This window comes from Pezoporus flaviventris, unplaced genomic scaffold, assembly GCF_033815535.1.
Source record: "Pezoporus flaviventris isolate CSIRO_AGI_PZ_B2104156 unplaced genomic scaffold, CSIRO_AGI_Pfla_v1 ptg000022l, whole genome shotgun sequence".
Classification (NCBI taxonomy): domain Eukaryota; kingdom Metazoa; phylum Chordata; class Aves; order Psittaciformes; family Psittacidae; genus Pezoporus; species Pezoporus flaviventris.
The window spans coordinates 270,170-297,656 of NW_026892570.1; the positions used below are offsets into that span (position 1 = coordinate 270,170).

General features: G+C 39.3%; 1 protein-coding gene across 1 annotated transcript in view; it reads right to left on the minus strand.

The window, feature by feature from the left end:
* Nucleotides 1-27,487, minus strand: part of LOC133270765 (guanine nucleotide-binding protein G(q) subunit alpha) — a 119,359-nt gene that overhangs the window by 24,853 nt on the left and 67,019 nt on the right. The window contains exon 3 of the mRNA XM_061456248.1: nucleotides 613-767. Within this exon, the coding sequence (XP_061312232.1) occupies nucleotides 613-767 (155 nt within the window). The remainder of the gene's footprint in view (nucleotides 1-612; nucleotides 768-27,487) is intronic.

Below are 27,487 nucleotides of genomic sequence, written 5' to 3' on the forward strand. Positions count from 1 at the left end.
GGGAAGCTAACAAGCTCACTGGACAGCAAACTGCATAGGATAACAGGAACCTATGCATAGGGCAAATGTCGCAGAAGAAAATGGTGTGGTGACAGCACTGGAGCAAATCAGAGAAGACGTACATCATGCATCTGTTGTTTTTCAGCTGACTAAATTGCATCAGCAAGAGACAAATGAGTTCACCTTGACTAAATCACATATAAAGTCTTGTGCTAGGCCAGAACTCTCAAACTACTCTGCACATAAATGTCATCCCAGACCTCTGATTTCCAGCTTGCATTTGTGAGTGTATGTCAAAGGACAGTAAGGGCTTGAACAGGTGTAACAAAGAAAACAAAACCAACAGTAACTAACCATCCCTAGTTAGAATCTTCAGATAATCACAGACTGACACCCTGCAAAAAAAACATGGACATAATCCTGAACTAGATGTACTCCTCCCCTGAAAATGTTCTCTAAAAACAATTTAGTAAGTGTATATTCAGTTAGGTTTGTGCTGCATACGCATACAAATATGTAAACGGATGTATAGTATAAGAACCTAAAAGGTAAAAATCACTTCATTAGAAAGAGAGAATGATATATTGTTTTTTGTAGCCACCATGTACTTACTATTTAGTTGAATCTGACAACTGATACTCCCGTCGTCTATCATAACACTCCTGAATTCCAGGGTCACTCCATAAGCTTCTTATTGCATCTACGTAAGGATTCTCAAAAGTTGACACCTTCTCTACATCGACTTCTCGAACTAACTGTGCATGAGCCTAATTCAAAACAAAACAGTAAAATTTATTTTGTTTTTTATGTTTGCAGATAGCTCATATACAGTGAATGGGATTAACAGGACCAATTTTTCATACTGGCCATAGCACCAACATGTATATCCAATTTGAAAAAACAAGTACCACATAGGAGGATGGGAAGATGGAAAAAAAAGACAACCTCAGTTCCTGAAATAAGCTAAAACAGGAAAAACCCTTACTTTTTTAATGTAAAGTATATAGATCTCAACATGCATCAGCATATATTTACTTTTCATGCTAAAAGACACTGTTAAACAAAATACCTAATATCCATTCTATCAGTGAAACCACTTATTAGTGAAGGAACCTGGGACACTTGAACAACATATAAATGGAAAAGACAGTAAACTTCCAAAATATTCAAAGATGGGTATTTTAATAAAATCTGTATCCATGTGAATGAACTTAGTGATGATGTAGGAAGAAAACATTATTGTTGATTTACTGGGGAAGACCTTAAAGACAATGGTGAATGAATGAGAATAAATAAGAGTACTGAGTAAATTACAAATGAAAGATGATAAAGTGTGTTCAAAGACAAACAGTGTTAAATATAGTATTATGACAGAAAATGAAGTAATAAACTTTGGTTTTAAATAAAATATGGGTCCTTATTTCACCCTATGCTTACCCCAATCCAATAATATTTCATTAAAAATTTCACATTAAAATTTCTATCTAATTAGGATAATTTTGAAGAAAGCTTTAATTTTGATTTTTTCAGGTACAATCTTAAGAGTATATAAAACATGCTTTTTGAATGATGATTAGTTAACCAGCATGACAGATTTAGAATCTTATGGCAGAGAACAGAATGGGAAGGAGAGAAGGAATTTGCTTTTCAGAGAAACTGATAATAAGATCGTAACATTACCAGAAGTGTAACCAAAGTTACCACTGAAGAAGAAAAGCAGGATTATTAGAAACTGTCTCTAGTTTCAATCTGCACTATAAATATGGAGCTTCTTGAAAAGTAACATCTAAAATTAGGGGGTGCTAAAAGGAAATAATCTCTAAGAAATCCAACACCTTCTAAATACTTACAATATTGGTAAAGCCTGTGGAGTCAGAACTACCAAAGAAATACAGCAAAATTATTTCCAATTTGTCCTGGCAGTACTATGTACAAAATTTGGTAACAAATACATGAGCGTATGTATCTGTCTAGAAATGCACACCTATGCAAACATACATACACCTGCAGAGAAGACAGCAGATGAAAACTTAGTCAAGGAAATAAATTTGAGGGACTGAAGTCTCATGAGGTTTGAGGTGATGACACAAACCTCTTTTCTATTTTAACTTAGGTAAAAATACATTGAAAGGACTGTTATTTTCTAATAAATTCATCCTCTGTTTACACACACACAATCCTCACCACCTTTTTGACAATCTAGGAGAATGATGCTACTGCTCATTACTTAAAAGTATTATGCTGCAATAGTTGTTTACTCAAGAAGAAATAAACCTCTCCAAGTTCAACATGAAAAATGTGTGTCTTTAGGGGTGAGTAGAACATATGTTCTCCATTATCAGAGCCCAAATCCCCAAAGTCCTAACAAAGCATACCTTCTTCCTGATCATGTCCATGCATACCCAAAATGTCTGACAAATCAGTAAGAGTCACTACCTTCTCACAGCAAATAACAAGAAATGGTACTCTACTAAGTAAACACAAGCCCAATATTCCTTGTGAAACAGGGTAATTTTTTAATTATCTTCTATCTTATCAAGCTTAGTTCTGTATTCTTTTGCCCTTAGCACTTCCAAAAGAATGTCATAACTTAAGTATTTCTCCAACAGCTCCCTAAACATTCTGTAACAGGTGCTCAAGTATTCTACCTTGGTAGATGACAAGATCTTAAAAGGTAATTGCTTTATTCAGTTACTTATCTCGACTTAATACTACAGACTTGTCCTAGATCTTGCATTGGTTTATCAGTTCTGTATGTTCTGCCATACAATTAATATGGCTTTGCACTGTGTGACAAAACTCACAAAATAAACTATGATATATGCCAAGAAGCTGCATCCATCAAAAAACTGATTCACTTTTTTAAAAACAAACATTTCTTCAGTACTTCTGCTTCCTTTGGGTTTTCTTGGACAGACTCAATGACCACTTGCACCCTACCAATATACTGCTCTTCATATCAGTGCTGCTTCTCTTAAAAAAGTAATACCCCTTCATATAGATTTCAAATCTTTATTAATCTTCAGCTGTGCCTTCTTGTTCCCAGAGGTACTATACTTTCCTGTAGACAACAATTTTTCTTTCATCCGGAGTCTTTGCAAGGAAACATCTTTTGCTGACTTTCAATTTCTGGTGGCAGAGACAAAGACGAAAATACAGGAACTCATCTATTGGCTTAATTTTTCTCTCCATTTGCCCTGATACAAATCAAAAGTAATTCTAGTGAAACCTTTTGAGACAGAGATGCATAAATTTAATGCAGCAGAAGAATCAACAATGTACAATGTGTGGTGTTGCTATTGCTAATTCCTGGAGTTATTTTCCTTCCATTAATATAAATAGCAAATTTGGAACTTAACTTCTGATATTAGCACACAAACATGGCAAAAAAGAAAACAAACCCAAAAACTAAGGACTCATCATTAATCCAGTCCATGCAACTACAAATGCTATTGAGTACTTCTCAGTCTTTACAAATCCTTTCACTTTACCCAAAAGTTTACATTTTCGGGGTGGGGATAAAAAGAAAAAAAAAAAAAGTCAAGCTTGTTCCCCCGAGAAAATTGTACCTTCTTAAGAGTTCTCTCTTTTGGAACACCAGTAATTGTTAACAAAACGAAAACCCCCAAACAACAGACAAAACTGAAGGAGTCTGTAAATACCACCAAATTGAAACTGGTCATTAAAATGTAACTCCTAGTGCAGATGCAATGTTCCACAAACAAAATCTAGATGGCGAAGACAGCTTTTCAGTCTCAATACACTTTTTACATCGGCATTCAACATTTTCCACGGCCTTCTGGGAATAAGACTACTTGTAATTATTTCAATATTATTTGCCAGAAATCTTACAAACACACATTCGAATCTTTTTAGCAAATCATATCTCCCAAATTTAAGAGATACTTCACTGATTTTTACAAGTATCTTAAATACTTGTAGAATAACAAAAATAGAACTTGGGGAATACTACTGGATTCTAAAACCAGGAAGTCTGAGACCATGCCAAAATAACTATAATTTTTCCTTTTTCATTCCCCCCATAAAACTACTGCCAGTGTTAAAAACTAATTCTGAGCTTTGCTAGCATTACTAATAGTTTTATGCTGGTGTTTCTGCCAATATTATTCTGGCCACAACCCATTAGTGTAAGTACACTTTTTTTTTAATCTCTAGGCTTCATCAGTTTTCTTATTATCTTCTTAATAAAACACAGCTTTCTTGACATCTCTGATGTGTCTTAGGACTAACTGGGCCAGCCAATGGGACTGAGCCTGTATTCTCTCCGCGCGTGCATGAATCATTTTAAGCCTTACCACAGTGGCCACAATCCATGTAGCAAGCACGGGAAAAGGTTCATTATTTTTCCATTCTTTTTGATACAGCCTCTGTAATTCTCCCAAAACAGCACTCCAACCTACCAGAATTATTTATATGAGGGAGGACCAGGCAGAAATACTTGGTCTATTTCAAAACAAATTCCTCTGGCATCTTAAATCCACAGGAGAAAGCAGTATGCTTGAGACATAGCAAGCAAAGTTGCTTTGCATCAATGTTTTCTCTAGCTGATTTTAAGATGCTTTTTTGCTGTTGTTTTTGGGTTTTGCTTAGTAGGACTCAGAGAAAGCTTGGGAAGTAGCTAAATAAATAGGAAATTTATTTGTACACTGCCACAGAATCCACATCTTCATAAAGGTACTTTGTTACAGTTATCCTACTATTCTATACTGAAGCTTCCAATCCTCTTTTTATAAATGAAAGGTTTTGATAGCAATAAAATAAGGGTTTTTTTTTTATGTTAAGACAGAAGAGTAAAAAGATATCTGATCATCTTATATCAGTCCTGATAACTTACTCACCCAGTGTAACTGTTAGAAAGTTAGCTGAGTTAGAAAATTTAAGTATATAAAGATAGTTTTCCTGTATGAAACATGAGATGCCTCCTATGACATGGAATATATGCATTGTTTACTTAAGGAAAGGAAAGCTATGGTATGGTGCAAGTAAATCAGCACATTGTATATACTGTTTATAGAAGAAATTGATCTGAAGAGCCCAAAGCTAATACAGACTCATTCTGCTAATGCAAACCTTAGTATGGAGCAACAAAAGGGTGTGATTATTTTTCTACCTACTGTCCAGCTTTCCTGTTTTCCATATATAAGGTTTAGGTTTCCTGGCTATCACTGTTAAGCTGTTGCCTAGCAAATAAAACCGACATAAACTGATGATTAACATTACTGTTACTTTGAAAGAACATCTAATTCTACATCACAGCCTGAATTACCACTTTTATCACTATTTACCCCACACCTATTGTAATACTTCCATCAACTGAAACAATTTCTTCAGCTGACATTTCTGGCAATCAACATTCACAGAACAATACAGGTTTTCAAAACAAAGGAGACAACAGAAAAACATGTGGAAAAACAGAAATAAAGCATCCATAAGCCATTCCCTCTCTACCAAAAGGACAAAGAGGCAGATGAAGTAAGACAAATCAGTCCTTCAGTGATCTCACGTAACTTCAACTATTAAAGCATTCGCCATATTTTCCTCTATAACGAATGCTAGGTTTTGGATATTCATCCTCATTTTCTTTCTTGTTATTCTAAGCAGAGAAATTTACAAAAACTCTGGTAAAATAGTTGATAAAGCCAGATCCAATATGATAAACATCTTTATTAATTCATATCTCTAAGAAAACAACACTGACTTTTAGATTTTTGTGTTCTATAACATGCTATTTTAATCTGAAGATCTCGAAACTGGGCTACATCAACAAGGCCATCACCAGCAATCATAAAGAAGTCATTATCCCACCCAGCACTTGTCAGGCCACACCTGGAATACTGTGTTCAGTTTTGCTCCCCACTATACAAAAGAGATGTGGATAGGCTGGGGGGGATCCAGAGAAACGTCACAAAGATGATCACAAGACTGGGCAGCCCGCTATATAAGGAAAGGCTGAAGAGCTGGGTTTGTTTAGTTTAGAGAAAAGAAGGGTCAGGCAGACCTTATCACCATGTTCCTGTATTAAAAAGGTGGCTAACAAAGAAGACTGAGACTACTTTTTGCAAGGAGTCACATGGAAAAGACAAGAGGTAATAGGTACAACTTAGTCCTGTGAGATGCCTGTTGAACACAAGAGGGAAGTTTTTCACAAATAGAACAATAAGCCATTGGAATAATCTCCCCAGGGAAGTGTTGCAGCGTTGGACACTTAAGATTCAGCTGGACAGGGTGCTGGAACATCTAGTCTTGGTCATGCTTTAGCCAAGAAAGGTTGGACTAAATGATCCTTGACGTCCCTTCCCACCTGGTATTCTATGATTCTGTGAAAACACTTCACAAAGGTCGTAAGTACCACCAGGTGCAGTTGCTGAAGATTTTCACAACACACAGGTTAGTAATTTCCAATGGTGAAAGTGTAATCAATATTAGTATTCAATTAACATCAATTACCACTAGATTATTATTACATTTGAGACTAAGATTCAGTCCTCTAGGAGAGGCTAAGTGTTCCCTTCAAATGGTAACACCTCTGCTATAAGTGTTTCTAACAAGGTTACTGAGAGAGTACAGAACTGCAAGTGTCTACATCACAATAAACAGCTCTGCTCTCTGGCTCTGTAGGACTGCATTAATTGTGGTTAGGATTTGCACAAGACTTCCTTTCCTTAATGAGTTGACATTACACTGCTAGAAAGTACTTGCTTTCTTTAGCTATATTTTTGTACATTTAAATTAAGCTGCGTTTTACAAATTTACTGAAAGTAATAATTCACTGAATCACTAAATGGGTAATTATGGAACTCGGGGAAAAAAAACGTAATGCCGAATACCCATTTCATCTTTCCAGTTATAGGAGGAACTAAATCAGCCACCTTTTTTCTATAAAACATATCAGTCTTCAGAATGAAGCACTAGCCAGATCTCCGAGGAAAAGATCAACCAAAAAGACATAAAATAGTAAGGCTGCTTTCTGTCCTCTACAGCCTCCACAGATCATCCCAGAAACTTGGAAGGCAGAAGACTGCCCTGTCGTCTTCTCCTGGACAATTCACGACCCCATACAAAACGGAGGGATAAAGCAACCAAAAAGCACAGCATATTTTCCAATTGCCTAGTTCACAATAAACATGCAAGGTCAGGAAAACCTGTGGATTCACTACAAACTGTGGATACATAAGAATGTTACTTTAAAAGACACAGACCTTCTTTTCTCTTTGTTTTGTTAGCTTATTTATTTATATGTCCCTCTTCTGTCATGTCCTGGGTTCAGCAGTAGCAGTCATTTTTCTCCTTCGTGGTAGCTGGTGCAGTGCTGTGTTTTGACTTTAGGCCTGGGAACAGAGCTGATAACAAGGATGTTTTGGTTTGGCCAAGGACTTTGTGAGCCTCATGCTCTGCCAGGGAGGAGGGGAAGCCGGGAGGAAGCAGAGACAGGACACCTGACCCAAACTGACCAAAGAGGTATTCCAAACCACAGCGCGTCACGCCCGGATGTAACTGAGAGTTACCCGGAAGGGCTGGTAGACTGTGGGGTTGGAGGAGGTATGGGTCAGTGCTTGGTCGGGCTGGGGGGGCGAGTTATCGGTTGGCTGGTGGTGAGGTGAGGTATTCTCTTCCCTTGTTATTTCCTTTATCATTATTATCATTGGTGGTAGCAGCAGTGATTTGTGTTATACCTTAGTTACTAAACTGCTCTTATCTCAGCCTGTGGGTGTTGCATTCTTTTGATTCTTCTCTCCATCCCTCCGGGAGTAGGGGGAGGGAAAGAAGGGGGAGAGTGAGTGAACGAGTTGCCTGACTGGGTTTAAACCACAACATGTGAAGAGAGGATACTTCCTCTGGAATGGGGGGGATAAACACCCCAAAAGTCTGATGTTGTCAAAGGCTACTGTTGTCCTATTACTGAACTGAATTATGAGGCAGAAATTGGTGGTAGAGTCTGAAATTCCTCTCAGAAAAGCTCTGCAAAAGGTCTAGCAGACTGTCTAGCTGACAGTCAGAAAATTAGAAACCAGATTAAATAGCAGAAACTTTAAGAAGTAAGTCATCTGCTTGCTGCCAAATGCCTGAAATGGTGGCTCTTCTGTGAAGCACTCAAAAGATTGAACTTTGTCCTGGTTTCAGCTGGGATAAAGTTAATTTTCTTCTTAGTAGTTGGTGCAGTGCTGGGTCTTATTCTGAGAACAATGCTGATAACACACTTATGTTTTCACTTGTTGCTCAGTAGCGCTTACCCTGGTCAAGGACCTTTCAGTCGCCCACGCTCTGTCAGTGAGGAGGTTCATGAGAAGCCAGAGGAAGCAGACACAGGGCACCTGCACAAACTAGGCAAAGGGTATTCCATACCACAGCATGTCATACCCAGCATATAAACTGGGGGTAGACACCCGGAAGGCCCAGACTGCCGCTTGGGTCAGGCTGGGTATCGGCTGGTAGGTGGTGAGCAATTGCATTGTGCATCACTTTATTGTTTATTTCCTTTCCCTTTTAATTTTGTATTCTCTCCGCCTGTTATTTCCCTTATCATTATTACTTCTAGTAGTATTACATTGTGCTTTAGTTACTGAACTGCTCTTATCTCAACCCGCGGGATTTACATTCTTTCAATTCTACTCCCCATCCCTCCTGGGGAGAAGGGGATAGCTAAGCAGGCAGCTGTGTGGTTCTGAGTTACCAGCTAAGTCTAAACTACGACATAATTTTAGTGGACTGATGGACAAAGAAGGCAAAAAAACAGTGAAAAGCTACCTTATGTTTAGTTATACTGTTATTTGTTTTTATTACTAAAAGCCACTCACTGCCTAACTTTAAGATGAGGTCACAAGACAAAGTAGGAAAAAGAGAACCTCATCAACACATTTAGAATGGAAAAGTTAATAAAATAAATCTAGTATCACTTTTCTTAGCAATGTCTTCAGCCTCTAGATCACACTAGGTAATATACAAAAGATTAATGAAACTAAATTTTCAATCTCATGCATGAAGAAGGTTCAATTTTTCTGTGCAGTTATTTTTAAAAGCTGGGACCTAACTACACAGCATATTTCATAGAATCATAGAATAGTTCGGGTTGGAAAGGACCTTAAGAACATGAAGTTCCAACCCCCCTGCATGGGCTGGGACACCTAACACTTAAACCATCTCACCCAAGCCTCTGTCCAACCTGGCCTTGAACACTGCCAGGGATGGAGCATTCACAACTTCCTGGGCAACACATTCCAGTGCCTCACCACCCTCACAGTAAAGAACTTCTTCCTTATATCCAATCTAAACTTCCCCTGTTTAAGTTTGAACCCATTACCCCTTGTCCTATCACTACAGTCCCTAATGAAGAGTCCCTTCCCAGCATCGTTATAGACTGCCTTCAGATATCGGAAGGCTGCTATGAGGTCTCCATGCAGCCTTCTCTTCTCCAGGCTGAACAGCCCCCAACTTTCTCAGCCTGTCTTCATACGGGAGGTGCTCCAGTCCCTGATCATCCTCGTGGCCCTCCTCTGGACTTGTTCCAACAGTTCCATGTCCTTTTTATGTTGAGGACACCAGAACTGCACACAGTACTCCAAGTGAGGTCTCACGAGAGCAGGGTAGAATGGCAGAATCACCTCCTTCAACCTGCTGGTCATGCTCCTTTTGATGCAGCCCAGGATACGCTTGGCTTTCTGGGCTGTGAGCGCACACTGAAGCCGGCTCATGTTAAGTTTCTCATCGAAACAGAGTTCATTTCCACGAACTGTGTACACAAATGTCCAAAATTAAAACATCCAAAAAATCAGAGTAAAGATTTGAAATTGCTCCTGATCCAAACACTTATAATTGAATTGATAGCTAAATGGCTCCCTGCCCAATGTGCCATGCAATTTTCCTGCATTTATTTTATATTAAATGCAGATGCAACTCTACGTGTTCATAAACACAAGCCTGATATGTTCCTGCCTAAAAATCATGGCACAATTTACATTAAACATCTCTAATTTTGGAATGTGCTGTATTTTGTTAAAACAATACTCAGACTTATTTATTTCACCTATGTATTCCAGATCTGAACTACAGAAAGACAATGCCACAGTAACTTTCAATAATCCCAAAGTTTCTGGTGGGTTGGAACCAGATGATCTTTAAGGTCTCTTCCAATTCAAACCATTCTGCGATTCTGTGAAAATACTTCCAAATTTAATTCTAATCTATAGTGACAGAAACTAACAAAATCATTTCAGATTTCAACCAACGTAAGCCAGAACTGGCAACAAGATCTCTCCTCAGAACAGTTTTTGTAGCTAACATGAATTATCCATATTACTGCTGTATCTATGAGAAGACAGTAATACCAACACAGTTTTCAAAAACACATTCAAGCATGTATACAGAATCAAGTTTTCAGAAAAATACCCATGTCCTGGGTTGTCTGGATTTTTTTTATTCCTTCTTTTTCCTAAGGACCACTTTTAATCTGAGATCTTCAAATATTAATAATGTACATTAATCCTACACGTAATTATTGTACACATAAGAAAAGATGCCACTGTTTCTTGAGCTAGCTACATCAGTTCATACACACAGAGCTTCTCAGTTCTACTTCAGTTGAAACTGCAGGTAAGTGTCCCTAAACTACTGCATCAAGCCTATATGTAGTAAATACATAGGTGGCAGGGGGTATACTTGCATCTGGTAAACTCCAAGAACCTTGTAACAATAACCTCACACAAAACACAGGCTGAACCCTAAACCCGAAGTCATTAAAATACACAGAGGTATCTAAACTGGGTGAAGATCTGGTTGAAGACGTCCCTGCTCATTGCAGGGGGGTTGAACTTGATGACTTTGGAAGGTCCCTTCTAACCCAAACTATTCTATGATTCAGGTGATATAAATTGGGGCAGGCTTAGAGCTGTTTTTTTAACAGCAGTGAGCAGAGAACAATGTCAATCTCAGAGTCAGGGACACATTTTCCATTTCACCAGGGCTCCTCATCTTGCGTATGGTTCGACACCATCTGTTTGAGAAGCCTGTCATCAGGAAACAGTATTTAAAGTACTGGACCACACAGTAACAACAACAACAAAAAGAACCTGGAAACCAGAGGGGTTAAAAAAAAACAAAACAAAAAAAAAACAAGAAACAAACAGAATAATTCACCTGCCAGGCTTTCTAGAGACTTCACAAGAAGCTGAGATACATCACTGAAATTTTTAACAAGTCCTTCCTCTACTTTATATGCATCACAGGTTTTAAGAGGCTTTATTGCAGGCTTCATGTCCTAGTGCTTTTTTTTGAAGAATGATACTCAATAACAGTAGTGCAAATAACAAGTTTTTCCTTAGCAGTATTTTTGTATAGTGGTACAGCTGAATTTATGAAGACAATGTTATGCAAACATGCACATGCTGAAATTTTCATTCCATTTTCAAGCAAATAACGGGCTTTACTTCATAGTCCTGCAAGAATTTACTACCTCAGTCAACCACTGCAATATAACAGTATGTGCTTTAAAAAACATAAAAGAATAATGTTTCAGTATCTCACTGAAGAAGAGTACAGATGCACAGAACTCCTTCTGAGCCTTATTCCTGTACAAAGCCTGAATCAAGTCTTGCACTATAGATGTTCTTAAGGCTCAGAGGAATCAGCTTTGCTTGGCTTTATGAATTCAAATAGCTAGAACTTAGACTGTATGTCTCTTTACAGAGTAGAAGTTATGGCCAGTTGATTCAAGCAGTTCATAAATTCACCCACCCCATCCACTTGCTACATAAAGGAACTGCAGAAGTTTCACTGCATTTCCCATCTAGAGAAGAACCTGTGGGGGACATAGGACAGGCACAAAGAAACAGGGGAAAAAAGAAAAAGGCACTGAAAAGTATTTTGCCTCCCTACAGTTAACCAGTCCTTTCTCTGTTTTTTTAAAGGAGGAGGGTGCCCTCTGCTGACAAAGACGTAACAGCAAAAGCAGTTTTTTCAAACTGGTATTTCTAGAAATACCGGATAACTGATATTTCGAAAGGGAGGGTGCCCTTCAAAATAATGAAGGATTCCAGCAGGAACTTTCCGCTGCAAAAATTGCAACTAATTTAAATGTTTGTATCTGTGTGTTGTCCAACCAATGAAGATTATTTCATTTCTTGGAAGTAAACTGAAAAGGAGTTTCAGACTTACCTAGGCATGCAAAGCTACATGATACCCAAAGGCCTACTCCCTTTGGGTGCTTTTGTTAATCCCTTTACGTCTAGAGCAAAGAACTGCTAGGACTGGAGTAAGCAGCAAAACGTAATCACAGATAAAAAGTTGTTCCTTAGAACTGGGTCACACAAGGATGATTTTAGCCCCTTAAGATGTTAAAGATAGAAATGCAGCATTATTTTCTCTAGAGAAACCACAGACATATTATACCACTGTGATGAGTAACTATTTGAAACATTCCTTGAGGGAGAATTTAAAAGTTCCATGCCACATCTGACCTCAAAAAGTGATAGCTTCTTTATAAATCAGGTACAATCTCATTCCTAGAAACATACTGTATTTCTGCTGGCTCCAATCAGGTACCAAGAAGAGCTTATTTAAGCACTGCTGACTCCTCTTTCAAGGCTTCAGGCAAAATACCAGTCTCCTGAAACAGGCTGCCAACTTCAATCATAAGGAAGGAGGAGGAAGAAAAACCAATAAAACAGCATCCTTCCTACACATAAATCATGGAATCAAGTTTCATACAAACAAGAGCCTGAAAGCCATCTTTGCTGCCTGGTTTGTATAAAACTGATTAATAGTCTGACAACCTAATTAATACGCATTCTAAATGATTAATTTTGCTTACTAACTGTTCAGTATTTACAGAGGGAGGTCACAGTGGGCTTTTTAACAACCATTTGGAAAGGCTTATTTATCTGCCAAAGCACAAATGGAGTATCTTCGTAAGACACTGGCCAAAATAAGACATGGTCTTTGTAAATGTACTATTAGTCATCAAATTAGTGGAAGGGTTTTGGTTGTTTGCTTGTAGCGGGTTTTTAGTCATCTAAATGGCTTCTAAAAGCCCATGTTCTCAGTAAGAGTTAAATCTATGTGAAAAAAAAGCAAAGCTGAGAGCTTTTTTGAATTAATTTTGATTACACTGCATCGGGAAGAAAATTCTGGGAACTGTATGTGACAGGTAAAAAAGTGACAACACAGCCTATTGAGAAGAACTATGCATCCTCCTTATTTGTACAGCAAGCTTTCCACACTCAGTCACCTAATCCCACTGTGCCACACACTCTGAAGATTCTCCAGGACACAGCAAGGAGACAAAGATCTCAGGACAAAGTCAAGAGCTGCACACTGAGATATCACAGCAAGTCTCCTGGAGTCAACAAGTTCTACTTAGCCACAAATTTCAAAACCTGCTCTCTCTCCCCAGTCTTTTTTTTTCTCCAGAAATGTTCAAGGCAGCTTCCAAAAAAATCTTCAAGAAAAAATTATCACATTATATTAGGGAAGCTGTTGGTGTAGACAAAACAGGCAGTGCTACATTCTGCTATCCAGAAAAAAGTGCTTATTAACACGCCTTATCTACACTGTTTGTAAGTAGTATCAGAGACAGGCAACTACTTTGGAAATCAGCATGCAGCTATGACACACATGTAGACAAACATTTTGCACTGTAATTACAGTATTAATGCAAATGCTGGTATTACGCTGAACTAGCTGGTTAACAATAGTCTGTAAATTGGTCTTTAAAACAGTATCATTAATGCACCTTAAGAAACAAGAAATTATTTTGTTGATAAAGCCAGAAAAGCACTATTGCCCTGACCAAGTACCAGCTGATGTTATCAATATTTCTGTTTTCTTCACTGGGCTTTAACCTCCCTCTCAATATGAAAATGAACCTAATTCCTTTTTGGACAGGGTACCTAAGTATTTTAATTCAGACTTCTGTCCTAAAATTAACCACAAATTGGATTAAACATGAATGACATATAGCTTCGCTGGATAGCTGTAGTACTTAGATTTCATATAATCACCCAGGATTACATGAACACATCTCAGACCAGGAACACTTCTGCATGTTTGCAAGTAGGCTTGGACATTACTAAAAAAAAAAATTGAGAGCACAGCTGGAGGGGAGGAAATTAGAAGAAGCTTTATGCCAGTTTTGCAGCCACCCCCACGCTTCCTTTGGAAGCGCTGCTCACTACATCTTCTGCAAATCACTGCAGCCCCCCAGTCACCCCAATCTGAAACAATGGTTAGTGACCTGACAGCAGCTGTCAGCACCTGGCAGTCTGTGCATTCGAGTACATGGCCACTGCTCTCTGCAGTCTAACATACAAAGCAGGAGGAAATCTGTGTGGGAAGAGATACCTTCCTTAATTGCCACGATCACAAACCCCTCTGGGAAATGTTAGGCTAAAATTTTACAAGGCTGGAAGCTGGAGAGCAGGTGGCAAGGATGTGGCTCTGCCACCTCCTCTTCTTGTTGGTGACCTCTTCTTCATGATATTATATTGATACTGTAATATGTATTTTCAAATGGCTTATTTAAATAGACAAATTTAATTCAATAGAATAGCACTGAGCACATAGAGGAGCTTCTTAATGATGTACACTAACCATGTAGTTACAAGATACAGCATGAAATGTCCCTTATAATAAAAGCTGAATTTTATGATCAAAATACAATCACATACTGCTTCAGACATCAACACAGTGATGTCAGAGCACCTCCTAATCTACAGGAGTGCTCTGTCCTGGGTTCAGCTGTAACAGTTGTTTTTCTCCTTCCTAGTAGATGTCGAAGTGCTGTGTTTTGGCTTTAGTCTGAGAACAATGCTGGTAACACACCAATGCTTTTAGTTGTTGCTCAGTAGCTCTTACCCTGGGGTCAAGGACTTTTCAGTCTCTCACGCTCTGCCGGTGAGGAGGAGCATGAGAAGCTGGGAGGAAGCAGAGACAGGGCACTTGACCCAAACTAGGCAAAGGGGCGTTCCATCATGCCCAGTATATAAAGTCACCTGGAATGGCAGATCACTGCTTGGGTCAGGCTGGGCATTGGTCAGCCGGTGGTGAGCAACTGTATTGTGCATCACTAGTATTTATTGTGGGTTTTTTTATCTTTTTCCTTTTCTCTCCCCTTGTTATTTCCCTTATCATTATTATTAGTAGTTTTATATTATACTTTAGTTATTGGACTGTTCTTATCTCAACCCGTGGGGTTTGCATCTGTTGTGGCTTATCCGGCTGGGAGCAGGCGGCAGAAATGGGGAGTGAGCAAGCAGCTACATGGTTCTGAGTTACTGGCTGGGCTTAAACCACAAAATACTCTCAGCTGCAATCTCTGTCATGCTGTCAAAATTGTTTTAAACAAAATCCAGTAGCTGTGGATTATAATGGATTTATAGTAGCCAAGTAGCTCACTGCACTGGTGAATTATTTTTATCTGTATAATAAAATGATAAAAATCACTTAATGGAAAGCCAGGAAATTCACAGTACAAATAAAATATTAAGCTTTCACTTACTTGTAGGATAGGACAACGGAACCCTAGAATTCACCATTTCCAGAAGATTTCAGCACTGATGCGGATCCCTTGCATTTCCTTCCTTTCAGTAATTTCCTTCTATAGTACACTATTTGCTGTATCTGTTAAACTGCTACCTATTAAAAGTCTTCGTATTTTAGAATATGGCTTTAATTTAAAAAACAAACAAAAAAAAACCAAAACCTGCAAAACCCCCAAAATTCTGATCTTAGAAAACTGAATATTCAATTCTGCCATGAGATTTTTCCATCAGTCTTTTCCTTACTTGGCCACAAATAGCGAAGTCTTTCTTATTATTTTTCAAAATTCAGCTTTTCACAATACAAAAAAGTCTTCTTTAGTTAAGTAGTCTTTAATGGAGAATGTTACCAGTACATCCAGAGGCCCCTGATAACTCACTACCAGAAGTATTTATCAGCAATCACATTTACCTTTCACAAGTTCCTAATCACAGAGCAGTAAAATCATTCCATTCTTTAGGGGAAAAAAGTGAGATACCAGTTTGAGGTCAGCAAGACTTTTGCTCTTTGTAGGTCACCCTCTTTTCAATTTAAGCAGCAAAAAGCCAGGAATGTTTGCAATGTTTCCTCCCGAGAGTCAGCACATGACACAAGTATAATGGAGGTAAATCATGAACAAAACAGTTCAGATAAGAGTAGGAGGGCCTCAGCCTCCCACATGACAGCATCACACATACTGCATAGTGCTAAGGTCACAAATACTGCTTACAGGTCACAAATACTACTTCAGCTCAGCCAAGCAGGTATGTGCATACCATTTTGAAAACATGTTAGCGAGGAAAAAAGTTAACAAAGTCTGTTAAAGTGCAGGCTTTTCAGGAGGAATGTAAGTTTAATTAAAAATCATATTCCAATCCCATAGAGACCAATGATTTGACTAGCAGAGTCATGAAATTAAGGCAACCACACACTTGTGGCTGGTGTCGCAATGCTTTCAGAGATGTCACTGTGTGTTCTTCTCCCATATAATTTATTATTTTAATGGGAATCCACAAATTCTGTCTGTAAGTCCTGACACACCATACATACTACACCTCCCCACAACTCCACTGCTTGATTTGTAAGCAAAGCCTTTGATTACTGAATTTAAAAAAAAAAAAAAGTGGTTGATTGTTACCAACCTCAGCATGTACCCAATCCTCTTCATCTCTATGACTGTCAGGATCAATGGCAACATGTTTAGTCTGACACTGATACTTTCATGTAAAGAAAGAAATGGAAGAGATGGGAAACGAAACGACATCTCTATAAAGACTACATCCTGTGGGTGCTGCCATCTCCTTACTGCCCTAGAATTACAATTATAACAGAAGGACTGTATACCCTGAAGTCGAGGGAAGTATTTAAAAACATCATTACAACAGTACTTTAGAAGCATAATTAAAATTATGCTGCTATACCACTCTCTTCACTTTTAAGCAGAGATTCAGTGGGCAAGGTGAAGAATTTATTATTTAATAAAAATAACTGTGAAACACAGCTGTAACCATATGGCTACAGATCTTTTATTAGTATTTTTCCTGGTAAAGGCACCACCATATTGATTGCTTTCATGTACAACCCTCTTAGCATGTTATTACGGATAAGTCCGGTTTCATTATTAAATGGTTAAGAAATGTACCAATACACCAACGCAAAAACTTGGCTGCTGAACCTTAAAGATTGCTAGTTGGCCAAACCCAAAAAAATCCCTTGAAGATAGACACATTAATACCCCTTTTCATCAAGAGGCCTTGCCCAAACTAATGCTCATTCTTTCCAACACAAGTAAATAAAGATGCAGAAACAAACAACAAACAGAACAAATACTCTGTAAGAAACAAAATTACTCATCCAAGTGTCATAGCGGCAGCCTGCCATAAGCTTGTGAGCCATACACAAATGGCATCAAACAAAGCAGGAGACAGCTGCCCCTTATAACCTGCGTAACAATATGACCTGAAAGTAATTTCAGAAACAGTTTAAAAGAAAAATTACTAACAGAATATATTTTACTGAAAGGTGATTCAGATCTACACCAATCTCGCAAGTCACAGTGCTAGGTATATTACCAGTTACAAAATAGTTTTGACTCTCTGTTCAAGCTACAATATTGTGGACTGTTCTCCAAATTTAAAGCAGACTGATCTTTCTGTGTTTGTACAAATCTTCATTTTTTCATTTTCAGAAGTCATGTCATGGAAATCACTTACTCTGGACACCATTTATCTGAATGAGGATTGCTAGGGATTTTTGATACAATCTGTATCACCAGCAAAGTCAGTACTGTACCACTGGCTCTGGAAGAGAAAACAAGGCTTTGGGAACTGCTGAACATAGGGGAAGAGAATGGACATAAGGAAAAGCAGAAGAGCAAGACTTAACACTCAGAATAAATGCCAGATACAGCAAATGTGCTTCACTACTTTAAAAGGGTGTAGCTGGAAATACTTCAAAATTTAGTGCAAATGACACTATGGAGCTACATCAGACAGCAAATAAAGGAAATAGTGTGGCAGAGGACCTAAAACACTTGTGAAGTACATCATGTCTCAATATGTGCAGTAGAGTATCCCCAAGGGGAAGAGAGAGTGCAGTTTCAGTGACTTGAAGGAGGACCTTAAAATGAACTGTATTTATCAGAAATATGCACATTAATAGCTTAAAGAGGGCGATTAGAAAAACAAAAAAAACAACAATGAATGGGGAAAAAAAAAAGCCAAGCCAAAACCTTTGAGACAAGAACTGCTTTCCTTGATATCATGTAAAATGAAAGGTAAAAGGGCAGTCTCCATCTTGTAACTAGATTCCGTGATTTCATTATTTTGATCTTTATAGAAAAAAATGTTTTTAATTAAGATCTGAAATCAGAGATCATGCATTCAAAATAGATCACCTTGCCTCTATCACAGTTACCGTGGAGATTAATGTCTAAGCTGTCATTAACAGTGCTCAGCTGGGAAAAAGAAGACTTGGGTATGAAAAATTACCAAGAAAGCATATGTAACCGTGTAAATACAGTGGTAGGCTGCTGGAGAAAGACAGCCTTCTGGTTACTTTGGAGCCAGACAGCAATCTTCTGAAATTGGAACTATTACACAGACAAACCTCCAAAATTGAAACCTGTTGAAGAAAACAAAACAAAAGAAACACAAAAAAAACCAACCCAAACCACTACCACATGAACTCATCATTCATGTACCTTTCACCACTGAATCCTTACCAGTATTGTTCATATTTTTCACTCGCATCATGCTCCTGGTACCTTTCTTTTCCTCAGGACAACCTTCTATTAGCCATTACTTCTTTTATCCCACATTAAGCACGTTAAACTAATCCAGATATACACAAGCAATTGTATATGGGTTGCTCTGATTAACACTCTGCAATTTTTAACTGCTTTATTTGCTGAAGGCCTTGTGCACAGGCTAATAAATTTGCTATTTCAAAAAACAAAATAAAACCCAAAATGAGCGAATAAAACTTTACTTTCTACTGCACTACTAAATCAACAGTCGTTTACTTTCTGTTAGAACACGGTTTAAGAGCCAGACATTTAAACCTTTATTTCCTTTCAAGATGTTAAGCTGTTTTGGTTCTTTCAGAAAGCGTGGAAGTCAAGTAGCTTTTAATGCTCTGAACATAGGTTTATCATATTAAAAGAAAAAAAAAAACCAAAACCAAACCCTGACTTACATGGGAATGGTCACCTTCTCTTCTGGACATACAAAACAGAAATTTAAATTGAGCTCATTGTTTGGCAGTACGAGAGCTTTTACTGGCTCACAAGCTTTGATGGATTCCAAAGCTGCATGTACTTACCATGCAGTTCCTGTGGAACTGGGTTTGAAGTAACTGCTTTTGAGTTTCTCTCTGATACATTACACAGGCTGTTTTATATCACAGCTACAGCTCCAACTAAACACTATGCTTGTGGCAGTTATATAGTCACCGATTAATTTTCATATGAATTTAGGCTACTACTTATGGATCATATTTAATTTTTCTATTAACTTTTTTTTCTGTGCACACTTTTGTGAACAGCTGAGTACTGGACCATAATTTCTAATTAATCTATTTTAAAAAATAAATCAAGTGGCTCCTATATTTTGATTCTACTTTAAAAAAATATTTTTCTGTATTACAGCACATTTTAGATGCCATCCACTACTGAAACCAATGGCTTCTCCATATGTAAACACATGAACACTCAGAAGAATTGACTGGAATTAACTGACGCACAGACACATACTCATTCAGTAAACTGCCCTTCATTCAGATCAACCTAATTCACTTTTGAAACTAGGTCTGTTCTAAAAAGTTAAAAAAAAAAAAAAGGGGGTGGGAGTCGGGAGGGAAGTCTGTATTAGAATGGATATCTGGATTGTATCTGGACCTCCCACCCCAAAGAGCTCATCTGTGAGCTGTGCCCTAGTTTGAACCCTGACTGTGGGGCATTTATGATGTTCACAGATGACATGTGTTAATGGAGACTGTTAGTTATTTTCTCAATTATCTGGCCCAGGAATGCAAAAGACTTATGGGTGATTTTTGTCTTGTGAGAATAAGGTGGACTACTGCAATTTTCAAGGTGCTAGATTGATTTCTCTAGAGAAGCACATTTCAATAAATGTTCATGAGTTTATAGCTAAATTAGGTCATTTAGGCTTATCACTCATGGGACTATACATACTCCTAAGTTAGATTCTCTGCAAGGAGAATCAACCAGACAGGAGGGCACAGGTAGGCAGTTTTCAAGCGGAGATGGCCAACCACACAAAGCACCCTAACCACTGTTCCACTGTGGAAAATTATGGGAGGTGCACGTAACGAGGAGTACCTGGTGTACTGCGAGTCCCTGCAGCCACCTTCAGTGCAGCAATCCTTGCCCACCCTATGACAACAGGGAAAGAAAGATGCAAAAAGTATCTGGAACATTACTGAGCCAAACACTAAGGAACTTCCATGGTGTCCATATCCTTCATTTGGTTTTGCCCATGAGGTATCTGCTGGAAATGCTGCCTTCAAATGGCAACAGAAAAACTGCACAGATTTCTTCTAGAAGTGGAACTGGGCCAGTTACTTTGTGAAATATTTTATGCTATTTTAGTACAGACTGAAATGTATTAAAAAAGTGCAACCCTTAGCCAAATTCCATAGGTGTTCTGATTTCCAACATCTGAACTACAATAATATCAGAATGAAGAGATTTACCATATATACTTTTTCATGTATGCAATATAAACTCTCTAAAGCTGATCAAGGCTAAAGACCTGCTGCATAAATCAATCTCAGTTATTGTGCTTGCAATTTTTACTTAAGATTGCTGCGTATGAGCAATAATATTATGCCAATATTGCTCATACTCTGCTGAACAAAGAACAAGTTAAGTACTTATTCCACTTATAAAATCTGAACATTTGTTTTTGAAAACTGGAAATCTTTAAACAGAGGTTTATTGCCTTTGTCATTTTAGAAGATTACAGTATAATTTGTCAGCAGAATAGTCCTGGTTATAAGCAAAATACACTTAATCATAGAATCTTGGAATAGTTAGGGCTAGAAAGGACCTTTAGATCATCTAGTCCCAACCTCCCTGCCATGGGCAGGGATACCTCACACTAGACCATGTTGCCCAAGGCTCTGTCCAACCTGGCCTTGAACACTGCCAGGGATGGAGCATTCACAACTTCCCTGGGCAACCGATTCCACTGCCTCACCACCCTCATAGTAAAGAACTTCTTCCTTGTATCTAACCTGAACTTCCCCTCTTTAAGTTTAAACCCGTTACATCTTGTTCTATCACTACAGTCCCTGATGAAGAATCCCTCTCCAGCATCATTGTAGGCCCCCCTTCAGATACTGGAAGGCTGCTATGAAGTCTCCACACAGCCTTCTCTTCTCTCTCTTAAGAGAAACTTCTTCATTTTTTTTCAGTCAGTATGAGTCTTAGGAGTTCCAGATCTCTCTTCCAGACATTATTCGTGGAATGATATCAAGGTGTTCATTGTAGTCACTGGGATCTCTTAAAGAAGTCTGGAACCTGCTTTATATATGCCATAAACACCTTTTGTAGTACACTATACAATAAAGAAAAAGGAAGACTTAGTCATTTGTGGCTTTCCATAACCATTAAGCAGTAGATTTGATCATATATGTGTATCTTACTAAAATAAAATAGAAAAACATCTCCAAAATGTAGACACTGCTGGATGAGTTGAGGACTGTCTCCAATGAAGTCTAATTTTACTGACACTCTTTCCCTATCACATAGCCCTATTCTGTGAGTTCTGAATATATTAGAAAATTTCAAGACTGAGCATACTAGCCCTATAATAAAATGGCAAAATGAAAATGAAATTAGCTCTGGAAGTATCTTCCTAGAAAGCAAGACTCTTGACTTCTTTCATGGCATTATCAGTTATATGAGACACTTAAGACAGTGTTGCCTGGTTTGGCCTGGAAGAAATAGTGTCAGACTGTTTATCTGCATTACAACATCTGTTACATAGGAAACACGACTGCTACATATATTCTGACAATTGAAGTAAAATGCAAGTAGAAAAACACATTTTAAAATAAAAAGATTTCACTGAGATATTACAAATCCATTCAAATTTATTTGGGCAACAAAATAAAAATATTTTCACTGGTGCAAAAGTACACTATTTTAGAAAACAAAACCACATTACTTCCAAATCTCCCTAAGGTAGTAGGTTATCTTATGAACAGCAACCTGTAATTGTTGAATGCAGAGTCCAACTAATACCAGCGCAAATCACTGAAACCACTGAGGATTTGTCAGGACTTCAAATTTCACTAGCCTCATACTCAAAACTGTTACATTATCAAATAAGCACCACCTTTTGATCACTATTACTCCTGGCCAGAAAACAGTAGACATGAATGCTATGAATTCAGAATTTCTTCTGTTAAATGGATTTTAAGTGTTCACAGTCATTCTGGAGGGATGAAATAAATTAAAACCAGGTCATTATTAACCAAGTAAATCTTTCCAATTAAGGGCATCTACTCAACTATTAATCATAGAATCACAGAATAGTTTTGGTTGGAAAGGACCTTAAGATCATCTAGTTCCAACCCCCCTGCATGGGCAGGGACACCTCACACTAAACCATGTCACCCAAGCCTCTGTCCAGCCTGGCCTTGAACACCTCTAGGGATGGAGCATTCACAACTTCCCTGAGCAACCTATTCAGTGCCTCACCACCCTTACAGTAAAGAACTTCTTCCTTATATCCAATCTAAACTTCCCCTGTTTAAGTTTTAACCCATTACCCCTTGTCCTGTCACTACAGTCCCTAATGAAGAGTCCCCCACCAGCATCCCTATAGCCACCCTTCAGATACTGGAAGGCTGCTATGAGGTCTCCACGCAGCCTTCTCTTCTCCAGGCTCAACAGCCCCAACTTTCTCAGCCTGTCTTCATACGGGAAGTGCTCCAGTCCCCTGATCATCCTCATGGCCCTTCTCTTGACTTGTTACAAAACTTCCATGTCCTTTTTATGTTGAGGACACCAGAACTGCACACAATACTGCAAGTGAAGTCTCACGAGAGCAGAGGGGCAGGATCACTTCCTTCGACCTGCTGGTCACACTCCTCTTTATGCAGCCTAGGATATGGTTAGCTTTCTGGGCTGCAAGCGCACACTTCTGGCTCATGCTCATTTTCTCATCCACCAACACCCCCAAGTCCTTCTCTACAGGGCTGCACTGAATCTCTTCTCTGCCCAACCTGTATCTGTGCCTGGGATTGCTGCAACCCAGGTGTAGGACCTTGCACTTGGCATGGTTAAACTTCATAAGGTTGGCATCAGCCCACCTCACAAGCGCGTCAAGGTCCCTCTGGATGGCATTCCTTCTCTCCAGCATATCAACCAAACCACACAGCTTGGTGTCATCGACAAACTTGCTGAGGGTGCACTCAATCCCACTGTCCATGTCAGCGACAAAGATGCTAATCAAGACCGGTCCCAACACCAATCCCTGAGGGACACCACTCATTACAGGTCTCCAGCTGGACATTGAGCCCTTGACCACAACTCTTTGCATGCACCCATCCAGCCAGTTCTTTATCCACCAAGTGGTCCACCTATCAAATTGATGTCTCTCCAACTTAGAGACAAGGATGTTGCGTGGAACAGTGTCGAGTGCTTTGCAGAAGTCCAGGTAGATGACATCAACTCCTCTACCCCTGTCCATCAGTTCTGTAGCCCCATCATAGAAGGCCAGCAGATTGGTCAGGCAGGATTTCCCCTTAGTGAAGCCATGCTGGCTGCCACCAAGCACCTTTTTGGTTTTCATGTGCCTTAGCATGCCTTCCAGGAGAATCTGCTCCAAGATTTTGCCAGGCACAGAGGTGAGACTGACTGATCTGTAGTTCCCTGGGTCATCCGTTTTCCCCTTCTTGAAAATGGGGGTTATATTTCCCTTTTTCCAGTCATCGGGAACTTCACCTGACTGCCATGATTTCTCGAATATGATGGCCAATGGCTTATCAACTTCATTTGCCAGCTCCTTCAGGACTCGCAGATGGATTTCATCGGGTCCCATGGACTTGTGTACATTCAGGTTTTTAAGATGGTCTCGAACCAGACCCTCTCCTACAGTGGGCCTAAGGTCTTCATTCTCACAGTTCCTGCATCTGCCTTCCAAGACTTGGGTGATGTGGTCAGAGCATTTGCCAGTGAAGACCGAGGCAAAGAAGTCATTAAGAACCTCAGCCTTCTCCAAATTCAGGGTAGCCAGTTCTCCTGAGAGCTTCCAGAGAGGGCCCATGCTGTCCCTAGTCTGTCTTTTATTTGCAGTGTAGTTTTACCCTACTGATGCTGTGTTGTTGCAATAGTAATCCTGCTCAGTACGAGAGGAACCGCAATTTCAGACCCCTGGCGCGTGCGCTTGGCCTGAGGAGCCACTGGCGCGAGGCTGCCATCCGCGGGTGTCCTGGGTTCAGCAGTAGCAGTCATGTTTTTTCCTTTGTGTTAACTGGTGCAGTGCTGTGTTTTGACTTCTAGTTTGAGAACAGTGTTGGTGAAGCCGATGTTGTCGGTTGTTGCTAAGTGATGTTTACCCTGACCAAGGACTCTGTGAGGCTCATGCTCTGCCAGGGAGGAGGGGAAGCTGTGAGGAAGCAGAGACGGGGCGCCTGACCCGGGCTAGCCGGGGAGGTATTCCATACCACAGCACGTCATGCCCGGGGTGGGGGGTAACTGGGAGTTACCCGGAAGGACAGGAGCTTCCGGGTGGAACTCGTTTTCTTGGCCGGTGGTATCGTATTCTCTTCCCTTGTTATTTTCCCTTATCATTGTTTTAGCTGATAGTAGCGGTGGTGATTTGTTGCTGGACTGTTCTTGTCTCAACCCGTAGGAGTTGCACTCTCTTGATCCTCCTCCCCGTTCCTCCGGGAGCGGGGAAGGGGAGAGCCCCGGTGCAGGGGGGGGGAGACGGACACAGACCTTGATTGTTGTCAGCTCGGCACCACTCACTGGGAGTGAGTGAACAAGTTACCTGACTGGGTTTAAACCACGACAGCGGGCTTATGACTGAACGCCTCTAAGAACCCCCCTAGACACTTGTTGTGCTATTGCATCATTGGTTGCTTGTGATTGACCCAGGAGATGACAGTCTTGTTCATAATGCGTGGGTGAAGGTCTTCCCGAATTCGTTAGCAAAGACAGGCCTTCCTCACAGGAGAAGGAAAACTCCTATCTTCACACCCGGGCTGATGGAGCTCATCTAGCCTTGTATGGTCTTCCATTAAAGAGAAGGTCACTCTTACAAAACCTACGACCTGTGGACTTCACTGTCACCGTCCTAGCTAGCTAGGCCGTGGCAGTTAAACCTCAGGTTTAAAGGGTAGGGCCAGTTCTGTGCAAGCTGCACTCCACCTAAAAAATCCACTGCACAGGCTGGAAGGGCTCACTCTCACTTGTCTGTATGGACGGGACAGCGCCGAAATGGTAGGGGACAAGGTGGATGGGTAGCTGCAGATCCAACCTTGCATGCGGGGAGACCAGCGCATGGATAGCTCAAGATCGCTTAGGACATGACAGTCCTGGTCAGACACTTCCTGATTGCCTAAGCACCATTTTTTCCAACCAGATTTGTATATCCCACTTGCCCTTGGTCATCGTGCTTGTAGTAAGCATGGTTAAAGCCCTTCCCAAATCCTCACTCACGAAGCCAAGCCATCTATCAATCAATCAAACCTATAGAATTCCTTTCAGTTATCTTTCACATCCCTAGCCAAGTTTAATTCTAACTGGGCCTTAGCTTTCCTAACCTGGTCCCTAGCTTCCCAGACAACACCCCTGTATTCTTCCCAGGCCTCCTGTCCTTGCTTCCACCTTTTGTAAGCCTGTTTTTCTCCTTCAGAGTTCCTTCAGCAGCTCCTTATCCATCCAAAGAGGTCTCCAATCTGTGTGAATTCTGCTGCATCTGAAAACTATGCCAATTAAGGTTGCGTCTTCAACACAGTCAGTATTTATGCCTGATTTAATATTAGATCAAAGGGTATATACCTCAATCCATGAAAACAGATTCTGGGTAATTTTATGAAGTAGTTAAATCAGAGTAAGATGTAAAGTTACAGTGGAAAACAAATTTTTAGCTTCATCATGAATACTAAGGGAAACAAACCCTACAAAAAAAGAAAAAAGGGTGTATTCTTCTGACATGACTTCAGCAGAATATGGCATCACAGAGCCAAATAATTTTCAAGTTATAAAAGGGATTTATTTTCCTAGGGAATACAAAAAAATGTAGAAAAGAGTAAAATATACAAAAAAAAAATTCCTTGATAGAAGTTACATTAACTTCCTAAAGAGTAAGGAAAGTATAATTTAAATAGTAAACATGAAAATAACATCTGAATTATATGATGCTTACTTTCAGAGCTAGAAGAGAGTAAGCACACTGTAGTGTGCATTTTGCTTCTCAGCATATACCTAAAGCAAGAGGAAGTAATAGGTGTTGACAATGGCGATCATGCCTACTGTTGGATCCATAAATTAAAAGGACAATGGCCACTGGGCTCCAAAATGGGAAATCAAAAGAGATCAAAAGTTATATGCAAGTAAGAATAAAATCATCTTGCTAGGGGAAAAAGTCCAGGAAACAAACATGCTTTGTGCATGTACGTTGACTGCAATGAGCGTTCCTACAGCTATGAGGATCAGATGTGAATTCAGGCTCCAGCTTACTGGAACTGTAAACGCTGAACACTATTTCAAGCCAAAGTAAATTCATTCAAATTTCACATCAGATATCTTTTTCTTAGAGCTGCAATATGGTTGCAGGAATTTAAAACCACTTAAAATCATGGCTGTGTGGATGGCTTCACCTTAGAAGAATACTGAACTTGAGGTTTTTCACATACCTCCCATGTAAAATTTTTTTAAACATTTTGACTGCAAGCTTGTGAACAAGAGTTATTTCTACAAACTCAAATCTTTAGTCATGTGGTTTAAACACTGGCAGAATGCATATGTAGTGCTCTGGGATAATTATATCTAAACTTTAATTTTCAATATCATTAACAGTTGAATTTAAGTTAAAATAATGAACTAAGTGACCTATTCCTTCTAATATGAATTTTAAGCGATTTCACTATGGGGAACAGTAAGAAATAGCACGCATAGGGAATTTCCTTCATTCTGGTCTCTCTCAATTACATATTTTCCATCAAAGAAAGGCAGATGTCCAAAGGCCAACAACTCCCAGAGCTACATGTAATTTTCTGTTCTAATGGAAACCAAAAATTAAGTGATTTGGAATTATTATACAGTCACTAGTACAGTAAAGCTTTACAACAGTTCTTTACAACGCATTTGGAGAAATATCAGATACAGGCAGAAAGAAAGAAACAAAAAGGTACTTCCCTACTTCAGAAGACAAAACTGCAAGTGGATAAAATTTTCAAACTGCCACAACTTCTTCAC